General features: G+C 39.1%; 1 protein-coding gene across 1 annotated transcript in view; it reads right to left on the bottom strand.

The window, feature by feature from the left end:
- Positions 1–232: 232 nt before the first annotated feature.
- The window catches only part of TTN (titin), a 308,951-nt gene continuing 297,157 nt past the window's right edge, over positions 233–12,026 (bottom strand). The window contains 9 exon segments of the mRNA XM_030580102.1: positions 233–1,533; positions 1,665–1,952; positions 3,071–3,224; positions 3,314–9,261; positions 9,388–9,981; positions 10,072–10,377; positions 10,469–11,044; positions 11,288–11,587; positions 11,685–11,990. Of these exon segments, the coding sequence (XP_030435962.1) occupies positions 1,235–1,533; positions 1,665–1,952; positions 3,071–3,224; positions 3,314–9,261; positions 9,388–9,981; positions 10,072–10,377; positions 10,469–11,044; positions 11,288–11,587; positions 11,685–11,990 (8,771 nt within the window). The 3' untranslated portion in view covers positions 233–1,234.

The raw sequence follows: 12,026 nt of genomic DNA, 5'->3' as shown, positions 1-12,026 counted from the left end.
ATCTATGATCTTGCAGCCTTGATCCAACCAGTCTTCCCTACTCCATCTTTGTTGAAAGCTTTGTATGTGTTGGGAGGGGATAGGTATGACTAATGAAGGAAAGGGGCTCTGATCCGAAAGAGAGAAGAATCTGAATTATTTGTTTCCTCTCCTTTAAATCTATTTCTGGAGTTTAAATCAAAGTGTCAGAAAAATATAATGTAAAGACCAAATGACAAGAAATCACACATTGTAAAGTGCAGGTAGCATGCTTTATTTCAAATGAACAATACTATCTCAAGGAGGTTCAACAAATACAGCTAACAATAAAATTGACTACTATGTTAAGAGAACTAAATCAAATTGAAGGTGAGGGCACTATTGTGGTCTTAACACAGTTTTTTGGATTTTTTTTAAAAACTGTGGTTCATTGCTTAGTTGCTTGGAAATTACAATACTTAATAGATTTCTAATACTACCACTCAAACTCACAATCACTGCACCCTGGGAACCTCCGAGAGTCAGTACTGCTGCTGCACTTGAGTACCTAAACAACTTTGTTGAATGAGGGAATGGCCAGGTGATGTTACTTCTTAAAAGCTATTCAGGTAGTCAATATGTCAGAAACAGTACTCAAACAGTGAGCGAACAAAGTGCTGGCCGCTTGCACTTTGCTCAAAATATTGTAAGTCAGTCCGGAAATAAAAATTAGTGTGACAATCAGAGTCAATGTAAAACATTAAAGTGCTGATTACAGGAGGGTAAATGCAAACATCACCAATGCCTTACACTTCTGATTCAACAGATATATTCGTGCACGTATAAGTACGATGCACAGTATCATTTCTTAGGTGTATGCAGTCTTCAACAGGGAGCCTCTCTACCTGTTGAGGCATTCTTAGACATCAACACTGTGTTGAGGCACAACAATTAGTTAAATGTTGAGCAGGGTATTCGTTTCCTTAGAAACTTTCTCCTACCAATCATTAGTTCCAAAAATTACATTTTAAAAGTCATAAAATTAATGGTACAAAACTCCATAACCGTTAACTTCGGCTATATACAGTATGTACATGTCATTGAAAAATGTTTAAAATTCATAGGTCAAATAATAACTCTAAGTCATAATGTATATCTTTGAACTGTGTCTCATTCAGGTAGGTACAAAAATATTTTTTTCCTATTTACAGATTTGATATTTCAGTCTATATGACACTTGTAAAAAGTCAAGTGTGAATAAAACAGATCAAGCCCTCTAAATTGATCGAATATTAATATTCACAGTGGCAGAGTCAGTACCGAATTCATTTCCTAAATTCAGTGTATAAAGTCCGCCATCATTCTTCTGGACATCCATGATGATAAGAGTGGTTAGATCTTCACTAGTTTCAATATGGAATCTGCCTTGCTGTTCCTGACTAGTAATTTTTTTCCCTTTGCGGTACCATGTTACTTCAGGAGCAGGTTCACCCGAAAAGGCACAGGATACTGTGAGAACCTTTCCTTCATCAATGCTGATATCAGATGGAAGAGCTTCAATTTTGGGTGGTACTCCTTTGCAAAATGGGAAAGTAAGTTTCAAGTTAGTTATTTTCATTAAGAACTGTCTCCCTGCAGCAGAGATATTCTAAGTACTACTCCCGGGTATTTGATATTCTAATTCTACCAGTAATTTTATTGCTCACCTCTCAAACCGGATGTAATCATTCTGCTAGTTGAACTCTCCAGTTGTTTCAGACTAGATTTTTCCATAATACTGCTGGAGCTCATCTCTACAAAGGATTCTTTCATGGAAGAGGCCATGCTTTGGGCAGACATGCTTGCAAATTTCATTTCAGTCATGCCACTACTGCTGAATGAAGTCTCTTGTTTAGAAGCAGACATTTGAAATGACTTAGAAGAGAAACTTTCCTGCATGCTTGCATCACCGCTTGTCCTCAATACTACCTCTTTTGGAGGTTCTTCAATTAGAGCTGTGGAGCATAGCAAACATAAAAGGAAAAAGCTATGTCATATCATTAACTGGTGAAGTAATGTCATCCTATGTTGACTTCATAGAAGGGAGAAAAGAGTATGCTTACTTTTTAAAGGAAAACTTCAATGGATCATAAAAATGCTTCCACTTACTTGATCCAACATGGCTAAATCGCTAATAATAATTTATATATGAAATAATGAAGCAGGAAGCAGACATTTTATTAGCCTATGACATGTATGAACAAAGGAAAATTACAGCTGCAGCCAGAGATATAATTCTGCTGCTTTTTAACGAAGTTTAGCATTTTTTTCTGGCAATGGGTATTTTGATTTGGGTTTTTATTCCTTTTCAGACTAATCAGAAAATACCACCCAAAATGTACCTAAAAAGAGCTCTGGGAACTCCTTGCTATTCCTTCAATCTCTAGCTGCATCTCTTATTTGCCAATTTTAAGACATATCATCAGATAGCATTTCCTGTCAGATTTATCACTAGAATCATAGAGCAAGAGATTATGCATTTGCCTAGTTCATATCAGTAGAAATTCTAAAACATTTTCAGGTACTTTTAAATACTGTTTTATAATTTCTCTTTGTTTGACCTACATATTCTGGTTAAGTGAATTGTTCTGTAGTCATCTAACAAGTAGTAAATGTCACAGCTGCTTTCTCTTTAAGGTAGGTACAAACATACAGCAACAGCAAAAATACAATAACTCCTTGATTCCAGGAATCAAGATATTCTTGAACTACTAGCAAAACAATGTAATTCAGTGGTAGAGTAGTACACTTTTTTTTTTAATGAACTACTTTGGTGTTTGATGAAACAGTGATCACCAGCACCTAGGGGTTAATGGTAAGGTCACAGTTAAGAATGTTCAATGCTTGTTATTAACACTCATCTGGTAGGAAACTGAACACTCTTAAATAGGTGTTAAAATAACATAAAAGATCCCCCATATTTGTAAAATATAAATTATTTTGTACTTTGTATAACAAAAATAGAAATGTGTTAAAACACTTAAGTCAACACCACTCTACAGATTTTTTTGCATCTAATTCTACCAGGCGAGAGTTCTAGTCATTCAAAACAAGAATTAAACAACAAACTTACGGAGTACAGTCAGGGATGCTGTAGCAGAGCATTGTCCATGGTAATTTTTGGCTTTGACTGTGTATTTTCCACTGTCACTCACTGCAGCATTTAGAATATTAAGAGAATATATAGTATTGGAGCGATTTACATTGATTTTGGATGACATAGCAATCTGAGGGGGAAAAATATTTTTGATTATGATCAATTTTAAGAAGAATTTTGAATGCAATTTTTAAAGCTAATATGTAAGTGATTACTTACTGGTTGGTTATTCTTAAACCACTCAATTTCAGGAGAAGGATCCCCAGAGATTTCGCAAGTCAACAATACATCTTGTCCTTCATCAATGTTTTGAGATTTGGGCTGCGTGATGAAGGCTGGTGCATTTGAGCGCTCAGTAGAAAAGGTTATATCAAACTGGCATCTGACAATGCCTTGGTCAGTTTTACCTTCACAGGTAAGTATTCCTTCATCTTTATGGCTAGCTTTTTTGATGGTTAGAGTGTGATCATTTCCAGATACACCATATCTGTAATCTTCTGAGTTAGGTAGCTCCATTCCATTCAGCACCCACTTCACATCAGATGCATCATCAATGTTAGCTTTCACAGTAACTTTCTGACCATCAGACACAGTCATTTTAGTGGAAGAAGCTTTAATTTCTGCATGTGATCTTTTGGCTTCTTCAGAAACTACTGACTTTTTAACAATTTCTTCTTGGACCACTTCTTTTTCTTGAGTTGTCACTGCTGATTTCTTCTGGGTAGAAAATTTAAGTGCCTCAGCCTCTTTCTCAACTGATTTAGACTTTTCAATCAAGCTTGACACTTGGGAATGGATACTTTTAAAAACTTGGCCAACAAATTGGAAGTTAGTTTTAGATACACCACCTTCCCCAGTGATTTCACAGGTATATTCACCTTGATCAGACTCTGTAAGGTTATGGACTTTGAGTTCATAGGTGCCATCTGCTGAATAATGAAACATGAAATGGTTGTCTTCTTTCAGTTTGTTGCCATCTTTATACCAGGATACTTCTCTAACACTTAAGATACTGCTTTCAGCTGCACAGGAAAACCTTATCTTATCTCCACAAGCTTCCACTTTCAGCTGCTGAGTGATCTTGGGAGGAGCAACCGTTGGTAACTGTACTTTCTCCACTGGAGTTGTCCTGCCTTCTGCTGCTGATTTAGCTTTTGCATGAGCAGTAGGTGGTTCAGGGGATTTTACACGTTTAGGTGATTTAACTGGCTCTGGAGACTTCACACGAGGCTCAGGAGATTTGACTTTTGGTGGTGATGTAACTGCTTTTTCAGGAACCCTTGCTCTTTGTACAGTCAAAGTAAAGTGTGCTTCCTGTCTTCCTTCAGAGTTTTCTACCACCAAAGTGTAACTTCCATCATCTGATGTCTGGACAGAAGAAATCTCAAAAGTAGATTTGTATTGTGTTCGTGTGACTTGGAAGCGCCTGGAAGAAACAATGGCTTGACCTGCACGTAACCACGTTACTGTTGGTGTTGGTTCACCATCAATGTCACAAGAAAATCTTGCAGTCTCCCCTTCAGAGACAGTGATTGATCGTGGTTTTGTTAATATTGTTGCTGGAAGAGTGGTCTTAAACTTCTTAAGTGAAGCCCTTTCCTCCAATGATTTTTCTTCGGCTGCAGTAATTTTCTTTTCAGCAGATGCATAGTGTTCGTATGACGAGAGTGATTCTCTTGTCTCTGTCATTTCTGATTTGACCTCTCTTACTGAAGAACTAGCCTCTATTGCAGATGTTTTCTTAAAAGAGGAAACAGCATAAGCCTCTGTCTTTGTCAAGTCAGGAAAAATGGATCTTGGTACTTCCTCATCTTTGCGCTGGGAAGAGTAGGTAGTATAATCTCCTCCCGTAACATCTAATGTTGCATAATCAGAACATTCTCCTTTGTAGTTTGTGCATACAACACGATATGTTCCACTGTCATCAATATGGCAGTCAAGAATCTCCAAGGTTAACACACCACTGGTATTAGTGAAATGTATCTTACTGCTCTCTTGGATTTCAATACCATTATGGTACCATTTCACTTCAGCTGTTGGTTTTGACTGGACGTTCAGAATGAACCTGGTATTATGATTGCACGGCACACGATGAGAGCGCATTCTCAGAGTGATGCGAGGGGCGTGATCCAAGGTGAAAGGCTGCTGAGTCAGAACTTCGTATTTCCTTTCCATTGTTTTCTGAGTTTTCAAAGCAGCTTTCATGGAGTCATACCTGGAGAAGATATCAAATCTGGCCATCCTTTCAAATCGAGAGAGTGACCTTTCACTAGTTACCGGGCTTGGTGAGCGTGGCCGAGTTCTCTCTGGCGTAGGGGATCTCTTTTCAGTTTCTTCTGCAGGCCGTGAACGGGGCCGAATTAATTCAGATACTGGGCGCATTAATTCAATGTAAGTTGGAGAAAGAGATCTCCTCCTCCTTAATAGCCTTGAGGGTGGTGAAAATTCCCTGTGAACATGTTCCACCATTTTTATTTCTTTTTCTTCTTCTGATGTAATCTCAGTTATTTCTCTCTGTCTCCTCCTCACTCTGCTCTCTTCCTCCTGTGCCATACGCTCAAGCTCGCTCTTGTATTCAGAGAGTCGCTGAGTTGTGATAACTGGACGAAGCAATTCTTCATCCTCTCTCTCATCCATTATTCTCTGTCTTTGCTTTGGTGGTCTATAGACAGCCCTGTCATGGCGTTGACGAAGTTCTGCATAACTTGCTCCAGTTTCAGCTTTAGATGGGATGTGATAGGTTGAGTACCTCAGCTCTCTTTTTCTGGCTTCCTCTGTACTGACCTGCTCCCCTGCTGAAGAATAACGAAGGGCAGACAGCTCAAAACGTGGAGGACTTCTGCTTGGTGGTGAAGCAGAAAAGCCTAACTCAAGTTCTTCTTCAAGACGCAATCTTTCCTCTTCAATTCTCTTCATGGCTAAATAGTCATCAGTAGGTAGGAGTAATTCCTCATCTGACAGGTCACCAAGTGATCGCCTTCTTGGTCTGTAATAAAGTTCATAATCAGGAGATGGTGTTCGGCGGCGTGCTGGTCTCACAGTTTCAAGGTCATCTTGTGACAGCTTTGGTATGCGCCATTTAGGTTTATACTGATCAGAAATGCGTGGGAGTGGCATCACATAGAACTGTTCCCATCTAGAAAGGCGAATGCGCTTTGGCCTTTTCTGAACAATTCTGTCCAGTTTTCCTGGCATTTCATACTGGTCTCTCAGCTTCTTGTACCACTTCATATCTGACATAGGCACAAACTGTTTAATGGTCTGATCTTCCTCAAGAGCAGTGCGTACATGCCTGCGAGGCTCTGGTATCTCATATGGCATGCGAAGCCTCCTTTCTTCCTTTATTTCTTCCTTCTGAATTTCATATACACCTTTAACTGTCTTAGTACTCACCGCTGGCTTATACAGGATGGCAGCTTCTCTTAGAGCTTCCTGTGCAGCTTGTGTTAGTGGAACAGTTTCAGTCCCAGAAAGGATTTCTGCCATTCTTAGTGTCTTGTCAATTTGTTTTTGTACATGCTTTTCCCGCTCTTCTTCTGTCTTGTACTCATGCTTGACATACGTCAAGCGTTCTACTTTCAGATAAGCCTGACAACTTGAAGATCCAGCACTGTTTGTAGCAGTAACTCTATAATAACCACTGTCTTCTGGTAAAGTATCTCTGATGTGCAAAGCATAATAGTCCAAGCCTTCATAAACAATTTCAATGTTGGGGCCACATGACAGAGGTTGACCATCTTTCTCCCATTTCAATGTTGGTTTTGGTACACCAGATATCCTTATCTCAAAGCACACACTTTGGCCTTCTTGGCACTCTGCATTTGCTAATAGTCTTTTGAACATTGGTCTTAATGTGGTGTCTGCTGGAGGTGGGTGTGGAATTACAGTGAGCTTAGCTTTGCAACTGTCTTCACCATATTTGTTGCGTGCCAAAACACTATATTCAGCATCATCATCCTCAGTAAGATTATGGATGGTAAGTTGATAAAGACCTTTGTCAGATTCAAAAGCATACTTCCTATCGTCATCACCTGGTTTAATTTTCTGACCTGATTTGAACCATGTTACTCGAGGTTCTGGGTGGACGGTTATAGTTACTCCAAACCTGACATGTTCACCAACATAGGCAGTGTGGTTATACAGGGGCAAAGTAAATTCTGGTGGCCTCTCTAGAAGTCTCATAGTGTCCACTCGGCGTTTCACTTTCTTAACTGTTCTGTATCTATAATACTCAGAAACTTCTCTAACACCTTTAACAAATAGCTCTGCATAGGAACTATCTTCACCATAGTCATTTACTACCTTGCACCTGTAGGTACCATCATCTGATTTAGTAATGTCTTTAACATACATGGTTGCCACTCCTTCCTGGTAGCTGATTTCATACTTCCCATTGTTCTCCAGTTGCCTGATACCAAAGTACCAAGTCACTTGTGTGGACTGATCGTAATTTTCAATCTTACATGTGTATTTCGCATGCCCTCCTTCTTCTACAACCGCATGCATTATCTGCCCAGAAATGGGGCCAATGTCAATTGATGCAACTTTCACTTTGGCAACTGTAACCCCTTTCTGAGATCTAATTGCACCACCACAGGAAATGCGAGCTACCGACACAACCGTATTCCATTCTTTTTTCACCAGAGTCTGGTAGTACCGCCTATGTCTTAATGTTTTGATGACTTTAGTGCTGATCTTTTCCATCTTCTGTTTCAGCCATGGATGACTAAGTGCTTCTGCAGCAGTCATGCGACCCTTCCTTTCTTTTACTAGTAGGCGATCAATGAAGTCCATGGCCTCAATACTTATATCTTTGAATGCTTCATCATCAAAGTTGTATTCAGCACTGATGATATTTTCAATAGTCTGTTGGTTTGTTTCAGCAATGAAAGGATTAATACCACTTAGAAGTATATACACTAGGGCACCAAGTGACCACATGTCAGTAGCTGTGCTGACCACATCATGTTGCTGTACTTCAGGTCCATAATATTCAGGAGAAGTAAACTGAAGTCTAAAGTTGTCACCAGGCTTCAACTGTCTAGCCTGACCAAACTCAATAATTTTAATTATGGAGCTTCTTCTTGTTAAGTAAATGATATTCTCTGGCCTGATATCAAAATGTCCAATGTTATGACTGTGCAAGAATTCAAGTGCTTCACAGACCTGGTGTACATAATTTACTATTTCTCTTTCACTCAGTTCAAATGAGGTTGTACTAATTCGTTCAAAGATGTCAACTCCAGATATGAACTCAAAGATCATGACTAATTCTTCTAGGCTTTCAAATGATTCATGAAGATACAAGATATTTCTATGCCTAGCAATGTTTAGGATGGAAATCTCTTTCTTTACTAAAACTTGGTCAGCTCCCTTTACTTTAACAAATTTAGCTAGGAAGGTCTTCTTGGAAACTGTTTCAACACAGCGGTGGACAATTCCAAAATGCCCACGCCCAAGCTCTTCAGCAATCATATATTTGTCATAGAGTTCCTTTGTGGAAGAGTGAGATGCTTTAACTGTGGTGACTTCTCTGGTCTCATCAACTTCTTCATCATAGTTCAGCATTCTTGTCTTATCTTCCTGTGTTATAATTGGCTCTGTAGGTTCAGAAGGTTGACTTTGCCCAAATTTATTTTCTGCAATTACACGGAACTGGTAGCTTGTCTTGCCAAATAGGTTTACCACAGTGTATCGGGTATCACGAGCTTGTGCAACACGAATCCATCTCTCTGCTGTAGTAGCACGTTTCTCAATGATGTAGTTTGTGACTCTGCTTCCACCATCAGTTGCTGGAGCAATCCAGATCAAGTTGACTGAATCCCTTGAAATGTCACTTACTTTCAAACCCCTTGGTGGATCAGGTACATCAGCCACATCTAATTCAACTGTTTTTTGATCAATGCCAAATCTATTTTTAGCACAAACAATGTAGAAACCTGCATCTTTTCTGTCCACACCATTTGGAAAAACTAGAGAGGTGAATGATCTTGTAACAATAACTTGATAATGTCCATTGTTATCAATGAGATCTTGTCCTTTCTGCCATGTAATCACTGGATCTGGCTTGCCACTGAATGGAATCTTGATGCTGACCACTTCACCTCGGAGAGCATGAACAGCTCCCATGCCTTCAAGATTTTTGGGCAAGTGAATCTTAGCAGGAACTGTAGCAGAAAGAAAGAAAGATCCCATCAGTACAAACAATATTTTAACTAAAACACAGCAGGAGTATTCTAAACTTTGGAAAGTTAAATAAGAATTTGACTAAAGCATCAAAACACTTTATTCACCTTCAACATCCAAAGAGGCAGTGCCAGACACAGATCCTCCCTGATTGGTAGCTCTAACTTGGTAGACAGTGGCATCATCATCTGTTGCATTTGTAATGACCAGCTGGTGATATCCACCTTTAAATTCTTGTATCTTAACCTTTTCACCATCTGGCAAGATCTCTTTACCCTGTCTAAACCATTTAACAATAGGCTTAGGATGACCAGTGACTTTGCAAACAAATGTGGCAGAGGCTCTGAATTTCACATTCAAGTTTCTTAGTTCTTCCTTGAAATGTGGTGCTTGAATTAGTACATCAGATTTTGGAATGACTGATTGTGATACTTCACTCCATTCACTTTCACCACCTAGATTTTCACATTTTACACGGAATTCATATTCAAGGCCTTCAACAAGACTTTTCACAGAGTAGACTGTTTCGTGAATTTCTTCTGTTGTTACTGCAATCCATTTGTTTTGTTTCTTTTCACGTTTCTCGAGGTAGTAATTTCTGATCTTTGCACCTCCATCACTGGCTGGTGGTTTCCAGGACACAACACAAGAGTCCTTTGTAACAGCAGTTACTACTGGTTGACTAGGTTGCCCTGGTTTTTCTGTAAAGAATAAAAAGATTCAAAACGTTAAATGAAGTTAGCTTAGTAATTTGCAGGTATATGTAAACTCGTGTTTTGGTGCACGCTTACCAAATGGACTTTTGATAACAACAATTGATGAAACCTCTAGTGCTTTGCTAATGCCATACGTATTCTGAGCAGACACACGGAAATAATAGCCTGCATTTTCAGTTAGGTTAACAATTCTGCATGTTGTGCCTGAAATGCTTGAAGATACCAGTTGCCACTCTGTGCCTTCCTTAGCTTCACGTTTCTCTACCACATAGTTTGTTATCAAAGCACCTCCATCATCCTCAGGTGGCTTCCAGCTGATTACCACAGAATTTTTCAGTAGGGCTTCCACAACAATTGGCCCTGTTGGTTTATCTGGTTTATCTATAAAAGGAAAACATAGTATTTTAGTTATCTACCAGTAAATATTTTAGAGAATATTATTCAACAGAATTATTGGAAATAGATTTAATACCTTGTATTTCCACATTAAGTACAGTGTCAACGGTTCCAAATATGTTGCTTAGTTGCACTTTATACTTCCCAGCATGGGTCTTATGCTGGACATTCTTAATGACAAGATGAGTATAATGCTCAGTGTTCTCAATAGTAACGTTTTCTGAGTCTCTCAAAGGTTTCTTGTCATGGAACCAAGTGATAGCTGGTACTGGGCGACCAATGTACATAATATGGAGGCGAAGGGTGCCACCCACACCTGCATAATATTTCTCTTTCAGTGGGAAGCCAGAGTGGAACTGAGGGGGAGCCTGCAAGAGTAGCTTGCCACTAGTTTCAATCTCCCCAACATCATTAGTAGCCATGCAAGTGTAGACACCTTCATCTTCTTGTTCTTCTGTTATTACAGTTAGTGTATGGGTGCGTCCATCTGATGACATTCTGTATTTTCGGCTTTGCACCAGTTCTTTGCCAAAACGATACCATTTAATGTCAGGAAGAGGTCTCCCAACAATCTGGCATGTCATCTGAGCTGCTTCACCCAGTTTAGTTGTAACATCCTTCATTGCTTGTCTTATGCCTGGTGCTTCTCCAGCTGTAACATTGAAAGGTTAAAGATAAGAAAATTATTAAATGGTCCTCCACTATTACTTTATCTATACACATCCTTCACTTATACCTGTCACCAGTTTACATTTAAACTTGCAGGCTTATTCTTTAAGACCATATAGCCAATATATAATGTTCATGAGCACATCATCATAGTTTACCAGGACATAAAATATCATTTAATCTGTCACATAAATCATAGTGACTAGGATAGTACATTTAAACTTACATGTTAGTTTAGTCTTTACTGTCATAGCTGTTCTTCGAGGTCTGCTGACTCCAGTCTCATTTTCTGCAAAAACCTTGAATTCATATTCTGTAGCCTCCAGTAAACCTCCTACTGTGAATTGTCTGTCTTTAATACGTTCTTTATTGCACTTTTTCCATGCGCTCTCTCCAGACTGACGATATTCAATCCAGTATCCCAGGATATCTTTTCCACCATCACATTCAGGCCGTTCCCATTCTAAAGTAACGCTATCCTTAGATATAGAAGTGATCTCAATTTCTCCAGGTTGACTTGGTTTGTCTATAAATTACAGAATTAACAAAAGTTAAATTTCACTTCTCTAAGAACTTCACTAAATTGCGCTCCAAAATGTCAACTAATTCGAACAGTTTCTTACCAAATGGATCTTTGCACACCACTGGTTCAGAAGCAGGGCTTAGTTCACTTTCACCAATGTCATTTTGGGCAATGATGCGGAACTGATATTCAGCATCTGGAACAAGTCCTGTGACTGTGAACATTGTAGTTGTGATTTGAGTCTTGTTATGTCTGACCCATTTCTCTGTAGATGTCTCTTTACGCTCAACATAGTAGCCAGTGACACGAGAGCCACCATCATCTTTAGGTCTGGACCAGAATAAGCTAACAGAGCTCTTTGTGACATCAAGTACTTCTGGTGGATTGTTTGGAGGCTCTGGAGGATCTGTTAAAAATAACCATGTATTTTTAAAGCTCTTTT

This window comes from Gopherus evgoodei, chromosome 11 (assembly GCF_007399415.2).
Source record: "Gopherus evgoodei ecotype Sinaloan lineage chromosome 11, rGopEvg1_v1.p, whole genome shotgun sequence".
In the NCBI taxonomy this organism is placed as follows: Eukaryota; Metazoa; Chordata; order Testudines; family Testudinidae; genus Gopherus; species Gopherus evgoodei.
Note: the sequence above shows the minus strand (reverse complement) of the source record. Positions and strands in the feature narration are given on the sequence as shown.